Source organism: Coturnix japonica, unplaced genomic scaffold, assembly GCF_054131305.1.
Source record: "Coturnix japonica strain WE unplaced genomic scaffold, WE-NBRP24 Scf049, whole genome shotgun sequence".
Taxonomy (NCBI): Eukaryota; Metazoa; Chordata; class Aves; order Galliformes; family Phasianidae; genus Coturnix; species Coturnix japonica.
This window is the reverse complement of record NW_028188952.1, coordinates 1,883,298-1,905,390: the sequence shown is the minus strand read 5'-3', so window position 1 is coordinate 1,905,390 and position 22,093 is coordinate 1,883,298. Positions and strand designations below refer to the sequence as shown.

General features: G+C 57.0%; 2 protein-coding genes across 11 annotated transcripts in view; both read left to right on the top strand.

Moving 5' to 3' along the window:
- ZNF385C (zinc finger protein 385C) overlaps nucleotides 1-22,093 on the top strand; it is a 48,761-nt gene that overhangs the window by 14,047 nt on the left and 12,621 nt on the right. For 4 of the 7 annotated variants that reach the window (XM_085532625.1, XM_015885644.3, XM_015885645.3 and 1 more), the window contains exon 2: nucleotides 316-564. In XM_085532625.1, the coding sequence (XP_085388751.1) occupies nucleotides 316-564 (249 nt within the window). Of the gene's footprint in view, nucleotides 1-315; nucleotides 565-8,536; nucleotides 8,921-15,210; nucleotides 15,347-22,093 lie in introns of those variants that run through there. The other 3 variants (XM_085532627.1, XM_015885646.3, XM_085532628.1) reach the window with 3 other exon arrangements.
- Nucleotides 425-20,750, top strand: CUNH17orf113 (chromosome unknown C17orf113 homolog). 4 transcript variants are annotated; one of them, XM_015885639.3, is made up of 4 exons: nucleotides 15,226-15,346; nucleotides 15,749-15,847; nucleotides 15,960-16,577; nucleotides 18,572-20,750. In XM_015885639.3, exons 3-4 carry the CDS (start codon nucleotides 16,065-16,067, stop codon nucleotides 20,102-20,104), a joined length of 2,046 nt encoding a protein of 681 aa, XP_015741125.2. In that variant the 5' UTR covers nucleotides 15,226-15,346; nucleotides 15,749-15,847; nucleotides 15,960-16,064; the 3' UTR covers nucleotides 20,105-20,750. The 4 variants fall into 4 exon arrangements, with proteins under 4 accessions (XP_085388747.1, XP_015741126.2, XP_015741125.2 ...); XM_085532621.1 differs by lacking the exons at nucleotides 15,226-15,346; nucleotides 15,749-15,847 and adding an exon at nucleotides 425-564; XM_015885640.3 differs by lacking the exon at nucleotides 15,749-15,847 and having other exon boundaries at nucleotides 15,207-15,346.

The following is a 22,093-nucleotide window of genomic DNA, read 5'->3' as shown; positions in this document are numbered from 1 at the left end:
CTGCGCAGGGCTCGAGCTGCTGATGCGTGTAGATGCCGTTCACTTGGGACAGGCACCTATTTGATGCGGGCAAGAAAGTGCTTGAGGGAACAGTGCCTGAAGGGAGGGTGGGCTGTGGGACAGCACGCAGCCCCCCCAGCTGAGTTTGTTGGCTGTATTGAGCTGGTTTCATCCAGCTCTGCCTTTGGTCCATCTACGGCACTGTCTGGAAGCAAACAAGAGAGGTTTTAGCAGATGTGGGCTGTGTTTCTCCACCTCACCTGGTCCATCCTGGTCCGTCCGTCCTGATGGTGGGTCTGTCCTTCCTCCCCACAGGCATGAAGCGACCCCTGAGCCCATCCAACAGCCCTGAGAACAGTTTGCAGCTGGTGGAGGTGACCAGCTGCCCGCCCGGCCCTCCTGAGCAGCGCATGAAGAGGGAGAAGAAGCACCAGTCGTTCACACTCTGCGAGGTCTGCAACATCCAGCTGAACTCAGCCGCGCAGGCGCAGATCCACTACAACGGCAAGTCCCACCAGAAGCGCCTCAAGCAGCTCAACAAGGGCAAGATGCCGGCAGCCCAAGGTAGGAGCTGGGCTGGTGCTGCCCAGGGCTGGCTGCTCTATGGGTGCAGCTCGGGGATGCTGCGTTGTGTCCTTGGTGCCTCTTGCTGCCATCTCTGAGCTATGGGGACTTTCTGACCCCATCGTCACTGCTGTCCTTGTTGGCTTTGCTTGGCTCTGTAGGATGGATGGATGCACAGACGTGTGCTGACCATCGTGCTGGCTGCTGCTGGGCGCATCCCAGGAGCATGGTTTTGTTGGATGATATTTGTCATTATTTCTGTGGGGTTGTTCCTGTGCACAAGGAGGGGCCGTGCTGTGACTGTCCTCAGACCCTGCAGTGGCACAGGGATGAGCAGTGCTGTACCACCAGGCCTGGTGCACCTTGCATATAGGATGGGAGTCTGCAAGGACTCATTGCCATCTGCTGGCATTCACCTGACCTGCTCTCTCCACAGCTGATTACTGCAGGTTTTTTCCTGCATGAGAGCAGTAAAATGTGCCAATAAATGTCACCCTGCAATAAGGGTTGACTGCATCTGAGGGTTTGGGTGTATTAAACAGCAAACCAAGGGGCACTTCAGTGGCTGACTGGTGCCTTTACCTGGAGTGAGGCTGTGCTGAGAGGATGGGAGTGCTGATCTCCTGTAACGCCACGTCTCATGGTTGCTCCCTGCTGTGGTTCTGTTGCTCATGTGGTGTTGCCCCTCTAGGAGATGTTGTTCTGAAGAGCAATAAGAAGTCACCAGTCCTATTTTGCTGCCAGGCAGTGTTTGTTTAATAACATTTAAGCTGTTGGCAAATAAACATACGAAGCTTTTGCAAACACAAACCAGCAAGCAGTGGGCTCTGGGGCAAAATGTGTCACTCGTGGCTGGCTCACAGATGGGCCAGAAGGATGCACAGTGCGGTGCAGTGCTGGGCATGGCTGTGGGTGAGGGTCTGAATGTGGTGCAGACCCTGGGGAGGAGCCCACAGAGATTCTTGTTCCTGCTCTTGCTAAAGACTGTGCAGGCTGGAGCCATAAATTCCTATCATGGCAGCTGTCATCTGTGTGCCAAATCCTGTGCTCCCCGGTGGTGGTTTTGTTTGAGCAAGGCCCGGGATATGCAAAGGAGCTGTTCTGTTTATCATCATTAACTGACAGATGGAAATATTGCCTGCTATGTTAATGGGAGCGGAGCTCATAAATTCCAGCCTGCAGCTTCCAGGCTGTGCCCTGGGCCCGGTTACGGCTCGGTGGGTGGATGCCATTGGCACGTTCCTGCCGAGCCAAGGAATCCCACTGCGTGCTGCCCTTGGCATGCCAGGTGAAGCCCCAAGTGCTCATGCAGGGCTGCCACTCGCTCATGCAGGGGGGTCACAGCAGCATCTGCTCCTTGCTCCATCCCATCCCACTGCTGTCCCCAGCAGGGCTCTGTGCTGCAGCCCACTCATCTGGAGCTGACCTTCTCCTCCACGCTGCTGTTTAGAAATGTCACTTCCAGCTTTGTCATTGGCAACCTCTCCCAACCTCCCAGAGCCTGTGAGAGCGTGTGGCTGCGAATGACAGACTGGGGCTGGGACCGAACTGATGTGATGCTCAGATCCCCTCGTTGCCTGTCAGCATGTCTGGTGCCATCCTGCCCTGCAATGTCCCTGCAGTGTCCCGGCACACACTGAGCAGAGGGCAGGCTGATGTGCCGGAGCTGGAGCAGCTCAGGGGGAGGGGCCGGTGATTAAAGGCGCTGCATTAAGTGATATAATTGAGTTAGACAAAGACAGAATATTCCTCTGAGCTGGAATCTCCGTCTCGTGCTGACATCCGCAGCTACATCAAAGGCAGCACTCAGTGGCGCTGCGAGATGCGCTGCTCCCCCCGGCACTGAGCAGCTCTTCCTGCAAAGGCTGTAATCACTCACAGAGCGTGGAGCAGAGCTGGGGAGGAGCGTGGCTGGCAGACAGATGCAGTAATCAGTGTTATTGCAATTTATTTGCTCTATGCCAGAAAGACCCCCGACTTAAAAACAAATTATTGTTCACTGGGCATTTTCCAACAGAGCGCATTGCTGTTCTGTTGTCTCATGTTGAACTGCTGAGCAGGCAGCAATTGGGTGTTGGATGCCCACAGATGAAGGATGCTTTCATGTTGCAGATGCCAACTCAAACCCAAGTGGGTCACGAGTGCTTTAATTACTGCCTGGGACTGTCAGAGGTGTCCGAATTAGCTCTGTTTGCTGTCACTGCTACCCAAAAGGAGCAGACCCTGTCAATGTTGGTGCTGCATAGAGATGCATCTCCCCACCCAAGCATCTTCAGGCTGCACAATGTGCTTCTGTGCAGGGCAGGCAGGGCTGGGCCAGCCCAAGGGTCTGGCTGTGGCTGCTGACACTGAATGCCACTGTGTGCCCCAAAGCCCCAAACCTTCACTCCAGGGCTGTCGTTGCAGCTCCCTTGGGTGCTTTTCTACCTGCCTCAGCAGCGCAACACCAAAATAACTTTTCCTTACAAAGCAAAAGAATTCAGGTTTCCTCAATTAGCTGCTGCCATGTCTGTCCGCGTGTGTTTGCAGAGCAGAAGGGTTTGAGATGCGCAGAGAAATCGCTGTGACAGCTTCAGCATCGCTCCAGCTCTGCAGCAGAGGGAACGGCCGCTGGGGGGACATGGGGAGGTTGGGGTCAGCCGAGGGGGCTGGGGTGGCAGATTGGTGATGCTGCACAGTGTGGTGCTGGGTTTGGGGTCGTGCAGGAGGCTCAATGTGCTGCCTATGCACTGAGAGCAGGCAGACCCCGGGCAGTGACTCCAGATCACAGAGCTGAGCTGGGTGAACCAGTACTGACATAGTGCTGCACCGTGGGGAGGAGCCCTGGGTGGGGTGAGGGCAGTGCTGGATGGGTGAAGTTGGTTTGTCTGGTGTCAGTTCTGGTGTGAAGGAAGATGTTGGGAGCCAGCGAATGAAGGTTCCCTGCAGCTTTTGCACTGAGCGGATAGGGCTGGCTCAGAGCTGTGCTTTTTGCTGGGCTGGGATAATCCTGCTGGTAGCTGGGTTCAGAGAGCCCTCCTCATCTCCATCTGGAAAGCAGGGCCCTGACGTGCTCTGACTGGGGGCAGTGGCTGCTGCTCTACATCCCAAAGCAGAGGGGGATGGTCGGCTCCTCTGTCCTCCCCCTGAGTTCCCGCGGTGCTTCGCTGCCTTTTCCTTTGGGGTCTTTTAGGAGAAATTTGGCAGGGAGAGCAAAGGGTACAGCTGGCCCCTGAGATGTGCTCGCAGCGCGCTGCCTGGCATGGCCCAGTGCGTCCGTGATGGTAACGTCAGCTGATGGGATTAGCTGCAGATATCAGGGCATGGCAGGCTCTGCTCCGCCTCTGCTGGGCAACGGGAAGGGCACTCCTGCTTCTCCCAAGCCTCCATGTGTGTACATATATATACACGTATATACAATATGCTTATGTATATATCTTATGTTATGTATTTCTTCACTCCATGCAACCTTCCCTCGGGGCCCCCCAGCACATGGAAGGATCTCTGATGTTTGGCTGTGGCTGCACTGTGCCCATTGGTGGCACAACACAAACAGAGCTCACAACTTGAGCTCCTGTGAACGCAGTGAAGGCAAACACACACAGCCCCACTCACTGCCCTCAGCTTCTCCCCTCAGCATCGTATCGTGGGAGTCCACTGTTCTTCATATTGGATTTTGCTGTAATTTTCCTCCATTTTGTTTGCTATTGAGTTGCGACAAAAGTGTTTTATGGCCCCTTATCTCAGGGATGTGTCACACGTGAGCTTAATGAGAGGTTGGATCAGGTGCAGTTGGAACAAGCAGCCACGGAGCAATTTGGTTTTCCATGGAGCTCAGCAGACCTGCAAGAGGGAATCGTGGGGTTTGTTCTGGGTGGAGAACAGCAATGGCTGCAGTGAGCCCACAGCACAGCTGATGTATGGGAACACGGTGGGCACTGCATTGCTCTGTGCATTGCTCTGCAGGAGTGAAGGGCACACACAGCTGTGATGAAACCAAGAGCAATGCTGGGGAGAGGTGGGTAGGATGGAGCAGGATCTGTGCGAGCACAGACTTGTGGGTAGCGTGAAGCTGTCAGTGTGATTTAGGGCCGGCTGCTCGAGCTGGTTTATGTTCCCAGACAGTAAGTCGTAAGCAATAGACCATTTTCTATGAAGAGATGATCTCCCCTCGTCACGCTCTGTGTCATTTTCCCGGGGTCATCTCTCCTTCCTGTGAGATGCTGCGTGTGCAGGGGGAGAAATCAGGATTGGGGCAATCAGAGGGAACTGCAGCAGCCCAAAGCACAGCAGGGCACTGCCACACTGCCCCGCTCACTGCAGCCCCACAGGGCTGGGCACAAGGCGCAGGGTCAGCTGCTACTCGAGGTCTGTGCTGTGGTTCTGGGGCTGCCATGGACTCACTGCCCCGCTGAGCACTGCGGGTGTTTCGGGGCACTGTTAGCTTGTTCTCCCTTGTTCTCCCCACCTTGCTCTCAGTTACAAGACTTGCACACAGCTCCAGTGCACCCAGAGCATCACCATGAGTCTTGGCAAGGCTGGAGGCCTGAAGGCAGGGGGGATTTGGGCCAAGTGCTCTCTTAGCTCTGCTTGGGGCTGTGCTGCTCAGGAGCTGCTCCTGCAGGGACAGTCCCAGTCTGCAGCGGGTGGGGGGAGGGTCCCTCTCCTCCTAAATCAAAGGGAAAATATGACACAGTCTCTGAAACCCTTCAGGTGTAATTTCCGTGCCTGCTCCAAGCAATTAAATAGTTTTAGGTCATCTGTTTCTCCACCTATTTGCAGCCCTGTCCTGGATACCTCTGTAATTAGGCATCTCACTTTGAAAGGAGAGAATTAACTCAGGGCTCAGGGCAGAGAGGACCAAACCCACAGCTCTGTGTGGGTGCCCATCTCTGTCCCTGTTTGGGTGGCGCTGCGTGGGGCCCAGTTTGATGGCAGAGGACATGGGGAGCCACTGCTCTGCTTCCTGCAGTGCTGCCTGGGCAGCTGGTACAGTCCTATGGGTACAGGGAGAACATTTTGAGAGCACCTCTTTCATTTTTTTTTTAGGTGGATCCTTACTAAAATGGGGAGGAAAATAATGATTTAATGCCTTGTACTGCAACAAAAAGAGCATGAATGGAGTGTTTCGATTGCTGAGACTTCTCCTGGGAGCTGGGATTAATGGAAGGGTGATGTTGTCGTCTGCTCCTGACACGGTGCAGATGAAAGCAGCAGAGAACAGCTCAGCCCAGGTGTGTGCTGTGGGCACGGGCAGCACAAGGAGACGCTCTATGGGGAAAGTATCAGCACTGCGGTGGAGGTCCCACACTGATCCTGGCCATGGCTCCACTGCAGAAAGCGGCACCACTTTGCCCTTTGTTTGGATGAGTGCACGCACAAATCCCCAGGAAGAATTCATTTAAAAACCTAAATTAATGACTTATTTCATTAAAGGATCAAGGGATCCCGGCTTTAAAAACAACCTCTATGGTTCTGAGTGGCAACAAACCTCCTCCTCTTTGTGTGGAACCCTCCGGGGGAACTCAGCCCTTCAAATCTGTGATCTCCCCCCGGGGCTGGAGCAGGAAGGTCAGCGCTGCCCTCCTGTACCCACCGCTGCTCACTGCACGCCTGAGCCACTCCACTTATGGCTGCACTCAAATTACAGAGCAGAAGGAAAAACGATACGGGTCCTCCAGGTGTATCGCTGCTGATCCTATCTGGCGTCTTTCACCCCCAAATTATACCCTAAATCCTCAAGAACAAAGCCAGCCAGGAAGCCCCGTCAGTCCTGGGGGAAGCTTCCTGCTGGTGCTTTATCCCTCTGTCTCCTTTCTGATTTATTTAGAAGCTCTTTGCTGGATGGGGTTGGTGTTGCTGGGCTGCTTTGGGAGACTGCAAACTTCTGGTCCTGCTCGTGCAGCAGGCAGTGATGCTGAGTGCAGTAGGGTTCAGCATAACCCCTTTGTACCAGTTCCAGGAGCCTGTCCTCACCCAGAGCCTGCTGACACCAGGGCCACCAGGGCCACCACTGCCCAAACTGGAGAGCAGTGGAGGAGCACCTTTGTTCCAGATTCTTGGAGCCAGGAGAATTCCCCTCACCCTACAAACGGCCACTGGGAGGGGAGGATGCTGTGGGGGTTACAGCAGGTGCAGTGATGTAGGCAGCCCCACATCTTTGCAAAGAAACCCTCACTTCCATCTCCACTCCTTCCTCCTCACGCTCTGCAACTGGGGCCTAGAATTTGGCCAACAGTCTGCACCAGAAGGTGCAGCACCTGGCACAGCAATGCCTGTTGGTACTGCTTTTATTTGGGGCACTGACGCTATTTGGCCTTCTGCAGACACTGTGAAGCCCCAGGCACCCCCGTCCCACAGCAGCTGCTTGTTGGGGAAGGAGCAGCTCCACACTGTGCTCTGCTGGGTTCCAGCACTGGGCAGAGCAGGTTGGGGACCTGGTGGAAGGACGCGTGTCACTGCCCCATACAAATATAGCAAACTATGCAGGCCGGACCCACGGCTGCGTGTGGGGGAATTTCAGCCACCAGCTGCAGCTGGGCAGGGGAGGGCAGGGGGCGTTAATAGCAGTGGTCTGTAATCAGTACCTGCAATTAGCATCTCCTCCAGCTGGCTGCAGAGGCTCAGCCATAAAGCACCGCACCGGCCCACGCTGCATTTCTCTCCCACCCCTTCATTTCTTGCTACAGTAATTCTGTCCCAGTCCTCCCTGTGTGCTGGGCTGAGCTCAGCGCCGAGCAGAGTGTTGGTCATTGGTCACATCACCGGGCAGAACTCTGGGGCTGGGCTGCAGGGCACCGGGCACCGCTCAGCAGGTGACCCCGAGCTCCCCCCCATCGGGTGTCAGCCCCGTCCTCGTGGTCTTTACACCTCCGTGTTCCCTCTGCCTAATGCTCGCTGGCAGTAATGCCAAACTGCTGCTGACATTAAACAAATTAATATCAGGTTTAAATAGCCTGCTGGGAGTTGGCAGCGGGTGCTCCGGACCCAGCTGTCAATTCCAGATTAGCGAGTGCCCGGCTAAACTTACTGCTGCTAATGACCCTGAAAGCAATACCCTGTGCCCGGTGTGATGCTGCAGCACCAAAACATCAGAACCTGCCCCAAAAGCGCCCACTGGGGCAGCAGCACCTCGGAGTTGGAGTGTTTTGCTGTTTATGCTCCTGCTCTGCTCATACCTGAAGGAGACACGCTTCTGCCCGAAGCTTTGAATTGTCTGCATGAAGAAAGTATTTAAATTCCTCCCAGTTCTCTCCTTCCTTTCATCCCTGGGCTGCACGGGGGCTGACAAGATTGCTTTCTTCTTTTCACAAGCAGCTTTTTCATCGTTTCTCCCTTTAAAAGGCACTGTGCAATCAGGTCGTGCAGATCTCCTCCCAAGCAGCTGCTGAGGCTGAGCTCAGCCCAGGCAGTGCTCACTGTGCCCCAACTTTGCTGATAGAAATGGGGTGGGGAACCACAAAGCTGTGGGGTTCATGCGGAGCGTGGGATGCAGCAGCTGGGGAAGCCCCCAGTGCCAGCCCCACCACACTGCCTCCCACGCAGCATTGCCTTTAATTTTTCCTTTAAAAGGGGAATTGGGTGTAAAAAGGAGCTTGGGCCCAGGTGTGGCTGGGAGCTGTGGCTCAGTGGTGCCGTGCTGGGCAGGGTGGGGGCCTGGGCGGCTCTTTGGAGTGATGAAAAGGGGTGAGAGGTGGCGTGGGGTGAGCCTGGTGTGACCCCTGGGCCTGCAGGAGCTGCTTGGGGTCTAAACCTGGAATGTGTGTGGACACATGAAGGACGTGGTCGGCCTCTGGGCACGAGGGGCTCCTGCTGCAGGGAGCTGCTCTGCTCAGCCCGTGCACCGCAGCCGTGCTGCCCCCAGGGGTTGGGAGGTTCTGGGGGCTCCCAGCCGGGGCTGCCGCGGCCGTCACCCCCTCCCCAAGCGGACGAGCACGGCTGCACCCCGTCCCCTTCCCCATTGCAGTGTCTGCGGGGGGGCGGTCCCGGGCACTCGGAGGGGGCGAGGAGAAGCGCGTCTGGGGGCGCGCAGCCGAGTGGTTGCAGGATCCTCGTCTCCGCTCCAAGTTTCTTTGCTTTGGCAGCCCTAGAGTTTACTCTGAGCCAGGCTTGGAAAGAAAAGAGCACTTGTGCTTAGCTCCGGGGAAGGGGAGGAGGAGCAGCGGGGAGAGGGGCACCGCGGCGCGGCTCCTGCGCTCCCTCCCACCCGGTTCCGAGCGAATCCCGTCCCTGGGTCGGGTCCTCCCCGGCAGAAGCTGCGGCCGGGCGGGGCGGTGGGCGCGGAGCTCCGCGGGGTGCGAGGCTCAGAGCGCGGCCCCCGCGAGAAGCAGCGCAGGGAGGGAGCGGCAAGAAAGACGCGGATCCAAAATGCTTTTAGGTGGGTACGACGCGGCTCCGCTCCCCGCGGCATCGCGCTCCTGTCGCTCCGCGTGGCAGCGGGTGGGAGCGGTGCGGGGCTCCGTGCGGTTGGTGGGGGGGGGGGAGCGGAGGGTGCGTTGTACGCGGCCCCGGCAGCGCTGCGGGTCGCTCCGGGCTCGGCCAGGTGCGCGCTGCGGGGCCGGTGGGTCCGTCCGTGCGGGGGGGATCGGAGCCCTGTGCCGGCACCGCCTTTGGAGGTGCTACCTGAGCAGATGGAGGGAAGTCGCGGTGTACGTCGGTGTTTGCTTTTTTTACATGTTATTTCTGTATTGCTCTGCTGAGATCGTGGGGAACGGATTGTCTTTTTTTCCCCCTTTGCCGTTTTGACCACAGGCTCAACTCCCAGTAGTGAAAAACTGACGCGGATTATTTCATGCTGGGAGAGCTGCAGAAATAGGTGGAATTTCGGGCACGGCGGTTCAGAGGTGTGAGGCTGAGCGCTGAGCTCTTCACCTGTGGGGCCCTTTCTTTGCCCTCTCCTGCTCCCACTGGGGCTTTGACGCCCATAATCGCCATCGTTACGTTTTCTTCTTTCAAAGCGAATCAGATCCTCGTTGTTCCCCGTTTCCATCCTGCCCGAAACGCCATTGAAGAGCCGTTCTTTCCTTTGAAGCATCCGAGCGCTGTGCCGTACACCCACAGCCCCGTCCCTCCCCTGCCCCAGCACACACGCAGCCTTGTTTCTCCAGCTCTCAGCCTGCTAATCCTAATTACTTGTGGGATTCAAGCTGAGTTGGATTCTCTGCATCTTATTGATTTTTCCCAGTGCTGCGAAAAAGAGGAAGGAGCAGATTGGGGCTGGCACGGCTGTGCTTTGTCCTTGCCGTGCGCGGGGTCAGCGCTGGCTGCTGGGCGTTCAGCCCCGTCTCACCCTCGGTGCCTTCCTGGGGTTGGGGCTGGGTGGGGGGAGCAGGGAACGCGCCTCGAAGCTCTCAGGGCTCTGCGCGGATTGTGGCTTTCTGTTGGTTGTTGGCTGGCTGTTGCCGAGCTGTGGCGATGGGTGAAGTGCGGCGCTTTTGCTCTCGCACCCGATCCGTGACAGATTCGTGGGTGGTGATTTGGGGTCTGTCATTACCACCAGTGTGAGGGTCCCAGAGCCGTGTCCATGCTGCCCTGCTCCAGGCACGCGTGTTCCTGGGTTAATATACACGTGTGTGTGTGTGTGTGTTTGTGCACAAGGCGTGAGCTCGGCGGGGGCTGGGCAGTTCTGAGGGCAGAAGTTCTGGACCCGGCGCACCTGGCAGCACTCGGCCGCGGGGCTGCTGAGATCCACGGCTCTGCCCGTCAGTTGTCTCAGCCGGGTCATTAATTTTTCTAATAGTTTGAATCAGTCCTTTCTCCATGCGCTGCCTTGCCCTGTGATCCTGCAGTGCTCGGGGTGTGGGTCTGGAATATCAGTTCTTGGGCAAAGCAGGTTATTAGGGGGGAAGAGAAGAGGGCAAGGGAAGAAAAAGCCAAGCTTGTTTTCAGCCGCGTGGTTTCAAGTATGTAGGAAACGTTGTAAAGCCACAAAAGCTTTAATTTTAATCTCTGAAATGCAGCAGAGACAGAGGGACGCACGCAGACCGTACGCATTCCCATAGTAGGGCATTTCATTTGACGTGGTTTTTCCTCCTTCCTTCCTCCATAGCATCTGGGTATGTTTGCAGAGCACCCCCGTGGCAGAGGCAGGGAAGGAGCCCCCCCAGCAGCTCTGTGTCCATTGGGCCCCCCAATGGGTGTGAGAGGTGTGTGTTGGCGATGGCTGCTGGGGGGTGAGCGTGGGGTGCTCCCACCCCCATGTTGAAGCACCTCAGGATGAGCAAAAGCTCCACAATGCCCCGAATTTCCATGTGTTGAGCAAAGATAAGTTGTGTTCTGAAGCCATGGCAGCTCCCAGTGTGCTGAGACCAGTCAGGGTGCAAATGCGCTCTCTGCCTCAGGTGACTGCTGACATTTGAAGCCATAAACACGGCTCTTTATTTTCTTTTTATGCACAAGCTGAGTTTTGAATCAGGATTCTGCCCTCCTGCTTTTCCCATCCCTGCTCTCCTTGCGTTTGTCACACGCCTGCAGCTCTCCTGGCTCTGGGAGCTCTAGCCATGGGGACAAACACACAGCTGCTCCCGAGGCCATGAGCACCGCGGTCTGAGGGTATTGCAGGGTCTCTTGGCTCTCCCTGAGGTGTTGTCTCTCCTTGGGAGCCCCAGCTCCAGCAGTGGGCACTGGGTGCTGCTCTGCCGTCATGGTGGGGTTTGGTGGAAGGGAGCTGATCCAGGTGCGTCTGTGGCACAAAAAGGGGCACTTTGTGTGCTGGGCTCTCCCCATCAGATGGTGGAACTTTGCTTCTCCTGAGGGTGTTGTGGGTGAATTCTCCCATCAGCAGTTGCTTTATTCCAAGGGGTTCACTCAGAAATCTCCTGGGGAAAACATCTGCTGCTGCTGCTCAGCTGGGCTTCCTCCTCCTGAATCCTGCTGGGCAAAGCCCCCCCCCCCACCCCCCCCCAGAGCTGTTTGTGCAGGGAGAACTGCTGCATCCCACACTAAGAGCTCTCTTTAAAAAAAAACCAAAAGGAATTAAACCCTGCTTGTAGCCGTTCCCACACCCCACTTGGAGGACTGGGCTGCTGGGAGCGTTTCAGGCCAATGTGAACTGGTGGAAGTTCCCGTGCAGGTGCTGCTCCTGCAGCCCGCAGTGCGCTGTGCCAGCGCCGGCGCTTTGATGGCCCATTCCTGCACCTCCGATGTCCCCAAAGCTGTAATTAGTGCAGGGGCTGAGCTGCTCGCAGGTCGCTTTTTTTCCCTTTTGTGGAGCCGGGTGCTGGGCCACGTGGGCTGCCTGTTCCCACTCTTCTCCGAAGTGGCCGAATTAGCACAGCCTGGGTAGGAGTGGCGGAAATTACAATGAAATCCAAGCGGTAGGAAATAAAAATCTAATTAAAAAACAATGACAGGAGTGCGTCTGCTTCCAAACATTGCCTATGACCAAGGCTCGCCCCGGGGCAGACTTAGAGGAGGAGAGTTATGCACTTCTGCAGCTGTCAGCAGTGACACGACAGCCCGTTCTGGGGCTGCTACAGAACAACGCTGCGAGCAGAAAAAGGAGGGGAGGGCTCTGACCTTCATCAAGGGGAAGGATAGGAAGGATATCTGGGGTGCAAAGGGCTCTTCCCTGCCCTGGGCTCTGCCATCTCCTGCTGATGCTCTGGGCACATCCCTGACCCCGCTGAGCTCTCACCCCGCTGCTCCCATTTGTCTCCATCAGTGCTATGAAGGGTTGGTCCCACTTGGAGCACAGGGGGGGCAGGGTGCCACTGGGCTCCCCTGCCTGTGAGTGCTTCGTTAATAGAAGTCTTAATGATCGCTGCCAGAGAGGAAGTGCCACGCGATGAAAAATGTGTGTCTGCTCGGAGGCAGTTTGAATGGTGCTGGAAAAGGGAGGCCGTGATTTGTTCCAAATTGGTTATTTCACTGCAATGGTGGGGAAGCATCAATTTGAGCATCTCTTCTCTCTTTCTGTTTCTGTCAGCTGCTCTCTGGTTGTAATGAATTGGGCTCGGCTGGGATTTTTATGATATGAACGGTGCCCAGAATAAAGGCTGAGCCAAGCTGGGGCTCTGGGCATCCACCTGAGCTGGATTTGGAACCCCCAGCCCCTTCTCCATCTGTTTGGGGGTGGTGGGAGCGCTGCAGCCCTGGGCTGAGGGTGGTGGGGCACTCAGTGCTGTTCTCCCTCCACCAGCTTTGACACGGCGCCTGTCTGGGCTGTTCCTGCACACTGCAGGGATGTCAGCTGGGTTCACCCCAAGGCTCGTTCCCTGCCAGATCGAGTCAGGCAGCAGGAGCTGTGATGAGGGAAGGAGGCGGCATCCTATGAGGCTGTGGAGGTCGGGATGTGGGTCCCTGTGTGGGCAGCTCAGGGGCTCCCACTGCTTCCTGGCCTCTTGTGCTTCTCTCCAGAGCCCTGCAGCCCACCCAAGCTCACCTGTGAGGTCCTGGTGCCCACAGCAGAGCTAAAAGTGCCCTGACAGGAGGACCACGGCCATGCATACCTGAGTGCTATGGGAATGGGACACGGCAGGGAACACTGGGATGCCTGAGCTGAGGTGTCTGCTCCCCCTGTGACCCTTCAGGCCCATTGTGGTGATGCTGGGAGAGCACGGATCCTGCCAGGGAGCAGCCCTGGGGTTGCAGGCATGTTTCTCATCTGTCTGAGCTGACACGGCTCTGAGCACTGATTCCCTTGCAGGGGATGGCTCGCTCCTACACAAGACTGAGGCTTCTCTGCAGCTTTCCTTCCTCCTCCGTGCACAGCAGAAATTAAATTGAACTGTCACCACCTCCGGGTGCCGAGGGACGCTGCTGCAGCGCTCCCCACACCCTCCCCAGTGCTCTGCTGCCCCGGCAGCATCCCAGTGCCATGTGGGGGAGGGGGGACCTGGGGGCTGCATCCCAGTGCTGTGCTGCTGAGGGGGGTCTGGGGGCTGCAGGGCTCCTCGCCCTCTGCCCTGTGATCCTGCAGTGCTGGGGTTGGATCAGAGGCACGGTGCTGGGCTCCCGGGGGTGATGGAGCTCAGTGCTATTAGCAGCTTTGGGAGCATGAGCAGCTCCTCTGCCCTGCTCCAAAGGCATGAGTCATTCCCAAGAGATGAATTTAAAGATCTTAATGCATAGAAGAGAATCAAAATCTCATCCATACGCCTGGACTCAGGGATTTAAGATTTTCCCAGAGTAATACAGTTGGTTTTTCAGTTTCTTCTGCTCAGCTCCTTACAGGTGAAAAGGAAAAAGCTGCAGGGGAAAAGAAAGCTAAAGGGGAAACGGCAACAAAACGTGGGGCTGGAGCTGGCTCTGTCCCCCCACAGCCCAGCAGCAGCTCTGATGGTTGGTTTCATTGGGCACTTTGGTTTGGTTTTGTCTCTGAGGGGCTCAATGTGAGGGTGGAAGCTCCATCTCATGGGCAGTGGGGCTGTTGTGCTTCAGATGGTGGATGCTGCTGGAGGGGTCGCCTGTCTGCCAGCCTGGGCACGACACGGGGAGAGAACAGCACTGAGTGCTTCAAATCCGGCCTTCTGTTGCTTCATAGGAGGGAATGGAAATATTGTGATTGACTCCTGACCCCCACAGTCCCTTTGCAAAACCAAAGGGCAAAACAATTACTGCTGGTCCGGCCCATGGGAGGTCAGTGCCCGACCCACAGGTTGCTGCTCATCGCCTGCAGCAGGGCTGGCTCTGGCCACCGCAAAGCAGAGGATGCAGCAGCCTTGTGCCTAAAAACTGATTAAAAACCTTAAGTCCTCTTTTCTCTCTTGCATTACTGCAAAAATAAATAGTGCATATTTCAGACCCGGAAAATGGGTCTCTGGTTTCACCCCATTCCTGTGAGCATTAAACCTGAGCCACGGCGGGGGCAGGAATGTCCCGGCACAGAGGGAACAAATTGCCCCGGAGCTGTGAGGAGCCCGAGGAGAGGAATTTACCTCCCCGGTTGTGGAGCTGTGCTCAGAGCAGCACTAATCCCAGCGCTCTGTGGGGACCACGGGTCACACTGCTCAGCATCCTCCATGCACTGGGCACAGGGGGGGCCCTTTGGTGGGTCGTGTTCTTTGGAGTCACGTTTGGGGACAGTGAGGGTGGCAGAAATCCTTTTTTGGGGAGAAGTTGAGGTGTTTTAAGCTGCAGCCGTGGCTGAAGGTGGGAAGATGTTTGGTCGGGTGCTCCCCTCGCCCCGTGGTTCTGTGCTGGCAGCAAAACGGGGCTCAGCGGAGCTTCCAGCGTGGTGTTAGCAAAGGGATCGTCCCCACGTCTGCTCGGTGCCTCCCGCGGGGCCCGAGGGCTGCCGTGCCCGCACCGCCGCTCGCATCCCTGCTCTGCGCAGCCCTGGCAGCTCCCCATGTCGACCCTCGGCCGTGGGTCCCTGGGGTGCCCCGCACCCACCACCCCTTTGCTCCATCGATCCCACGGGATCCCACCCGACGTTCCCCACCCGCGGGGCCGCAGCCCATCGCCGTGTCACCGCCTCGCGGCCTTCCCGTCCCCGCCGCCGCTAGTGGCCACTGCCGCCGTCGGCTCCCGGAGCGTCGGCGGAGCAGGCAGCCCCCGCCGCAAGATGGCTGCTGCCGTGCTGCCGTGACCGCGGGCTTTGTTCCCGCAGCCGCCGCGCTCGGGGCCGCGCAGCGCCCGCCCCGTGCAACGAACGGGACCCGGCGGGGCGGGGGCTGCGCCGCTTCATCCCGCGGCCGGGATTGGGGTCGGGGCCTTCTTCGCCTTCTTTTTTGAGCGTTATTTGGGTTTTGATGCATTTATTATTTTTCTTTTAATTGGATTTTTTTGTCTCCTATTTAAAAAACAAATTTTGGGAAGTTTTCCACCCCCTCGCCTCAAAGCTCATGGCAGCGGCTCCATGGTACGTATGTATAGAGGGCGGGTGGGTGTGCGGGGCCGTGGGCCGGGGGAGTTGCATGCGGCTCTGCTGGCACCCGGAGCAGCTCTGCACGGACCCGGCGGGCATCGCAGGGCACGGCCGGGCCGGGAGCATCACCGCAGGGAACACCTCGGCTGGCGATCAAACCCTGCCCCAACTTCCTTGTAGCCGAAGCTCCTGGGGCAGCGGCACATGCAGGAGCGGGGTGCGGTGCTGACAGCCCCAGCGCTGCCTCCTCCCGACGAAGCGCAGCATTAACTGCGGGTTGCTGCCCCGCTGCGCGGCCGCGGCTCCTGCAGCCCCCGCTCCGCCCCCTGCGCTGCCCCACGGCGCGGTGCCCCCGGGCTCGTCGCTGAGAGATGTTTGTTTTTCTTTCCACGGGAGTTTTTTCCTGGGCTGAGTGTGGGTGCAGCGCGTGGCCGTGGCTGGACAGAGGGACAGTGCAAGCCATCAGTGGCTTGCACTGATGACTCACCATGGAAGGTCTGTGTGTTCCCCCCCCCCCCCCCGCTTTGGTTCTCCAACAAGAATAATGATCAAACCTGCACGCTGTGAGGGCCCTAATCCCTTTCCCTTGTGTCTCTTTCATCTCCAGTCAAACCAGGAAAGTGGTACTAGACCTTCCTTACCCAATTAAATGTAGAGGTTGCTCCTCCAAGGCACTTCTCGGTTCAGCCTTTGGTTTCCCCACCACAGCACTATGGTGCCTCCAGGGAAAAAGCCGGCCGGGGAAACTTCCAATTCCAATAAAAAGTGTAAGCGCTATTTCAATGAGCACTGGAAGGAGGAGTTTACCTGGCTGGAGTTTGACTATGAGAGGAAACTCATGTTTTGCGTGGAGTGTCGGCAGGCGCTGGTGAAGAACAAACACGGTAAAGCAGAGAATGCCTTTACTGTGGGCACGGACAACTTCCAGCGCCACGCGCTGCTGCGGCACGTCACGTCGGGCGCACACCGCCAGGCCTTGGCCGTCAATAGGGAGCAGGTGGCTTTCGAGTCCCGTGGCCACACAGAGCTGAGCTCGGTGCTGAAGGTGGAGGTGAACCCGGCCAAGGTGGCCGTCCTCACCACCGTGTATTGGATGGCCAAGGAGGAGATCCTGGATGAGAAGTGCTCCTCGCTGCTGGACCTGCAGAAGTTCAACCTGTGCCAAGCTCTGCTCGCCTCCGAGCACAGCGAGCGCTACCACGCCGGCAGCCTCCGGGACATGCAGGTGTGTAACCACGGATCTCCTGGGTCATCTCTGCCAGTGCTCAGGGCTGCCCACACCCCTGGTGCTCACAGGGCGGTTTGGTGCCTGCACCGGGAGCTGTGCACACCCTGAGACTGCACTGAGCTCATTGGGTGCTGTGTGCGTGAGCAGGAGCCTGAAGCACGTGCTCCATCCCATGGGGAGGGTTTGAGGCAGGTGAGGGCTCTGCCCGCCAGCACCAAAAGCACATTTTTGCAGTAGGGACTGCAGGAAGCAGCCTTCATTCGAGGCCATGCAGGGTCCCTGTGCTCCTCGTGGAGCTGGGCTGTGTCCGCAGTGCTCCTCGCTGTGTTCTGCCCACAGGTGGGGGACAGAGCCAGGCAGCTCTGCTGCTCCCCGCTGCTTTTGGTGCAGACTGCAGACAGTGCCTCCATATTAAATATATGTATGTACGTCTATTAGTGTGGCATCTAGTTAGTGCCATTCCCTGCAGTGACAAAGCAGGGGATGGAGAGGCTACAGAAAGCAATGGGGCCATTGAGGACACCCTGGGCTCGTGGCCATGTGTGTGCATGGAGAGATGCAGTCCCTGCGAGGCAGCACTGAGGGTGAAGGCGCAGACTTCAGCCAGCACAGGAACACACGGAATTTTCCTTCTTTGCCTTAAACTGAGTGATCAAAAAGATTGAGTGGCCAGAGAGGATTTTCTTAATTTTCCAAGTGCTTCATGCCTGTTAAAATCAAATTAATTTTTTTAGTGAAGCTTGGCAGGTTGCCAGGCTCTTTAGATATAGCAGGAACCCTACTTGGCTGCAGATTGGCTAAATCTGCTCATTAGATTTCCCAGCCTGGAGCACAGCTCCCAACATTTGCACACGTAAAGGAGTCCTCCCCACAAAGCGGAGGCATTTCCACCAAGTGAGTAAAATGGAGTGAAGGAAGGCAGGGATGCTGTGAAGTTTTATTGCTGCTCCTCACTGTGTTTTGCCTGTAAAGCACAGAAGTGATGGAGCTGTAACTGAAAAAGAGGAGTTCTGGTGCCTTAGTGGACTCCTGGGGCAGGCAGGGTCTGGAGCCCTTAGGATGTGGGGTGGGAGCAAGGTGGGCAATGCGGGGCTGCTTGTGGCAGCACTGCTGTGCTGAACTGTGCTTGGGCTGCAGCCAGAGGAGAGGGCAGGCAGCAGATTAGAGAAGAGAAAGCTGTTGCCAGCAGGGAGTTGATTTGTACAGACAACTTGCACAGCATTATCACGTTGAAATTGCTTCTGAGGTCTGTGGACACCAGTGTAACATAACCTGCTGCTGCAGGGTGATTCAGCGCTTGTGGCCATCGTGGTGCTGTTGCTGTGCACTTGGATGGAACAAAGGGCAAATGAACCCCAGTGAGTTGTGAGCGATGTGGTGGGCATGGGAGCACGGCCTGTCTGTAAGTGATGTTGGCAGGGATGCTTCCGTGGCTCTTCCCACCAGGAAGCTGTTCTCCAAACTCCTGTGCCAAAGGGCTGCAGGCAGTGGAGTTACTCCATGTTTTAAGCTACAGGTTAGGGGAGTGCTGTCATCCAGGCAAGGATACTAAGTCACTCTTGGTTTCAGGCACGAGTTTGAAGTTGCTGTTTGAAAGTAACAATGTCCCACTGACTTTCTCTGGCTCCTAAAAAAGGGCAGAATTTACTGATATCTGCACTCTGGGTTTGAGAGGAATTTTTAGGCACTTGAGTTTAAGATCCCCAGCTGAATCAGTGAGCAGCTTAAACTGTGAGCAAATGGGCTTCAATTCCTCTGGACCACGCTGGGCTTTGAAGGCGCACACTCAGGTGCTTTGATGCCAGTGGGAGCTGAGCATGTGCTTATGGCTGCTGTCAGTGCTGGGGCTCCCATTGCCTTTGGGGAGATCCCAGTGTGGATGCCGTGCAGCTCATTTTGCTGCAGGTGCTGTGGTTCCCCCATGTGCCTTTACAGACCATTTGTATTTCTCTCTCCCTCCCTCCTGCCCTGCACACCCTTCACTGCCTCAGGCAGCGATGGCCAAGGTCCTGCACAACGAGGACCGGCACCGCATCAAGGCCTCGCCATTTGTCGGGCTGGTGGTGGATGAGACGGTGGACGCAATGGAGCACCGCAGCCTGGCCGTGTTCAGCACCACCGTGTCCCCCTGCAGTGGGCAGACCTCGGCCACCTTCCTGGGCAGCTTTGAGCTGCTGGCTGGTGAGGCCACCACGGTGACGGGCAAAGTGGGTGAGGTGCTGCGAGCCTTCGGCATCCCGGCCATGAAGCTCACCTGGCTGAGTGCACACAGCGCATCGCTGGGGGCTGAGCGGCGGAGCGGGGCAGGCAATGCTCTGAGCTCACTCTGCCCGCTGCTCACCGAGATGCATTGCCTGTCCCATGGCAGCTCCCTGCTGCCCACCCACAGCAGCCTCAGCATTGAGTACCTCCAGAAGTACGAGACCACAGTAGACGCCATCTACAGGCTCTACTCCAGCCCCATTGGGGAAAGCAGTGGGCTGCAGGAGCTGTGGAGCGTTCTGGACCTCTGTGAGATCGACCTTGGCAGTCCCAGGGCCGTCTGCTGGACTTCCATCTTCCCGGCCGTGGAGGCCATCGACTCCTCATGGCCCACACTGGTGCTGCTGCTGGAGAGCGAGGCGGAGCGGTCACCCGTGGCCCTTGGCCTCTGCCAGGAGCTCAAGAAGTTCCATTTTGTGGCCTTCACCAAGATCCTGCTGGACGTCCTCCCCATCTTCCAGAAGCTCAGCCGCTTTTTCCAGATCGAGGACTTTGACCTCTCCATCCTGAAGCCCATCGTCTCCGCCACAGCCACCACCCTGCAGGCTCAGAAGGGCTCCAGTGGCCAGAACCTGCAGGAGTTCCTCAGCGCCATGACTGAGCACCCACAAGGCAAACAGGAGGGTGAGAGCCGGCTCTACTACAAGGGTGTGGAGTTGGCCAACTGCTCCCCTGGGCACCTGCAGCACTTTGAGCACCTGAAGGACTCCTACCTGGAGAGCATGCGGGGCAGCCTGCTGGACAGGTTCCCCAGCAGCATCCTGGAGGCCGTCAGCTCCTTCTCAGCCATCTTCAACCCCAAGTGCTACCCCCAGACTCTGGAGGACATTGGCACCTATGGGGTCAGCGAGCTGAACTTCCTCCTTCAGGCATATTCCCAGGTGGTGGTCAGTGAGAGGGCCCTGAGCGACTTCCCCCTCTTCAAGAGGATCGTCTTCAGCCTCAGCCAGCTGTCCTTCAGGGACCTCTGTGTCAAGCTGGTCTACAGCAGCTCTGAGATGCACGAGCTCTTCCCGGACTTCGCCGTCCTTGCAGCCATTGCCTTGGCCTTACCGCTGGGTTCGGTGCTCGCCAAGAAGATCAGCCGGGGCCGGGAGCTGCTGAAGCGCGGCCGGTCACGCTGCACCAAGGATGAGGGGCTCTCCAACCTCATGAAGATCGCCATTGATGGGCCAGCCATTGACGAGTTTGACTTTGCGTTGGCTATTGAGTATTATGAGAGCATGAGGGAGTCTGGCTTCATCAAGACACAGGTGAAGTGAGTGGTGGGCAGCGGATGCAGAGCCCTGCAGGCAGGAGCCAGGTCTTATCCCCACCAGCCATCATTATCACAGAGGTGCCAACCACCACTGGGGCTGGGTTCCAGGGGAAGCCCCACAGAGCCATGCCAGTCCTGCTGCCACCCCTCCCTTCAGCCCCCAAACACATGTCTGGGTTGGCTGGGGGTTACAGTCTGGGGGTGTCCCTGTTGGTGTCACTGTGGCTCACATCCCATCACACTGTCGGGGCTTTCCAGGGTTTTGGTTTTCATTTTATGATTGGAGATGAAAGCAGATCTTCTCCTGAGCTCACCTTGCCTTTGCACAACAATACCTGGCAGCTTCTCCATAACACTCTGCAAAAATATCTGACTTCTGTTATTTTGGAGCCTCAAGAAAGAATGCAGGAAGGCAGCGGATCCCTGCGGGAGGCCCCGCAGTGCCCAGCGGTGTCTCTTGGTGTCCTCACCCACAGCCCACCACATTTCAACAGCAGCCAGTCCTGATCATTTCCAAAGCAATGATGTAAAGGCTGATGTTGTGCTCGCCGAGGAAACAGTGGCTTTTCAATGCATCATTGTGTATATATGTGTATGTAGATACATATAAATATATATATAAATATCTATATTAAAAAGCTCTACCTTAACTTTCCTCGTGTTTAATGATATCTAAAAGAACTTTGGTTTTTTCTTTCAGTGAGAGAATAAATGATGAGCGGGGTCCAAAAAGAGCCCGTAGTGAATTAATTCCTGTGTCTTTTCAAAACAGTATCATGCAAAGAGTGCCCAGCATGCTCTGAGTGCTCTGCAGCCATGCAGCAAAGGGCCCTTTAACCATCAGCTCACAACCCGGGGCAGCCGTGTGTGTTCATTTGGTTTTCCTCTTTCCCATCCCTCACCTGTAAGTGAGCACAACTTTGTTTTAGACTGAAGTTCCTGGTCAGGGCTGGGGCGGTGATGCATCCCACGCTCTCCCTCGCTGCTCTCCTGCCTGCAGCCCTGGCACCGGGAGCGCTCATGTGTGTTCCCCAGCGAGCCCCTGGGAAGAGCCGGAGCGCATTCAGTCCACGCTTGGCCAGAGACAAAAAGCTTTGAAAGCTCTGGGTGAGGAATTTGAGACATCACCGAAATTTGCTGCGAACACCTACCAGGGCAACGGGAGCCAGACGGCTTCTGTGCGAATAAACAGCTCCTGTCTCCATCTGCCCGGTGCAGACCCTGCACCAGCTGCCATCATGCAGCTCCTCGGCAGCTCCAGGAGGAGCAGCGCTCAATGCGGGCGTCCTCTGCCCTGTCCGGGGGAGGCAGGAACTCAGCACTCACTGGGGACAGTGCCCACTGCCGTGCCCGTCCCCTCGGGTAAGGTCGTGTCACCCTAGACAGACCCAAAGGTCCCGCTGCTCTCACCGAAGCAAATCCCCTTAACCGAGTGTCTAATTAATACCTAAAAATACAGCCCACAGCTGCTGCTGGAATCTGCCCTGCAGCAAAGGTAAGGTGAGAGCTGCTGCCCTGTGACCTTGGGAGATGGGGGGGTGACCCCAGCACTGTGTGGGCCCCGGGGTTGGGCACAGGAGCTCAGCTCACCCTGGAGCTGTGGCTGTGCTGCTCTCCTGCCCACTCTATGGACGTAGCCCTCATACTGTTGTGCTCACCTGAGGTCTCAGCAGACTGCAGCTGGCAGTGACTCTGTCCCCATGTGGTGTGATAATTGCCCTCTTTTTCCCTCTCCAGCGATGCAGCTCAGGCTGCAGCTCTGCCCTTTGCTGGGTTCTGCCATTCCTCCCATTGCCCACAATGGGTTCATGCCCTCTGCCTACACAGCCTCTCCCGGCTGGGTGCTGCACAGCACTGCACAGCACTGTCTGATGCGATTTGCCATTCCCTGGGGCACTGCTGCTCCAGGTGGGGACTGAAGGTTGTGATCCCTCCTCGCCCTCCCACGTGTCCCATCTCAGAGGCTCCTGGGGGCTCCCCAGTCTCTCCCTGT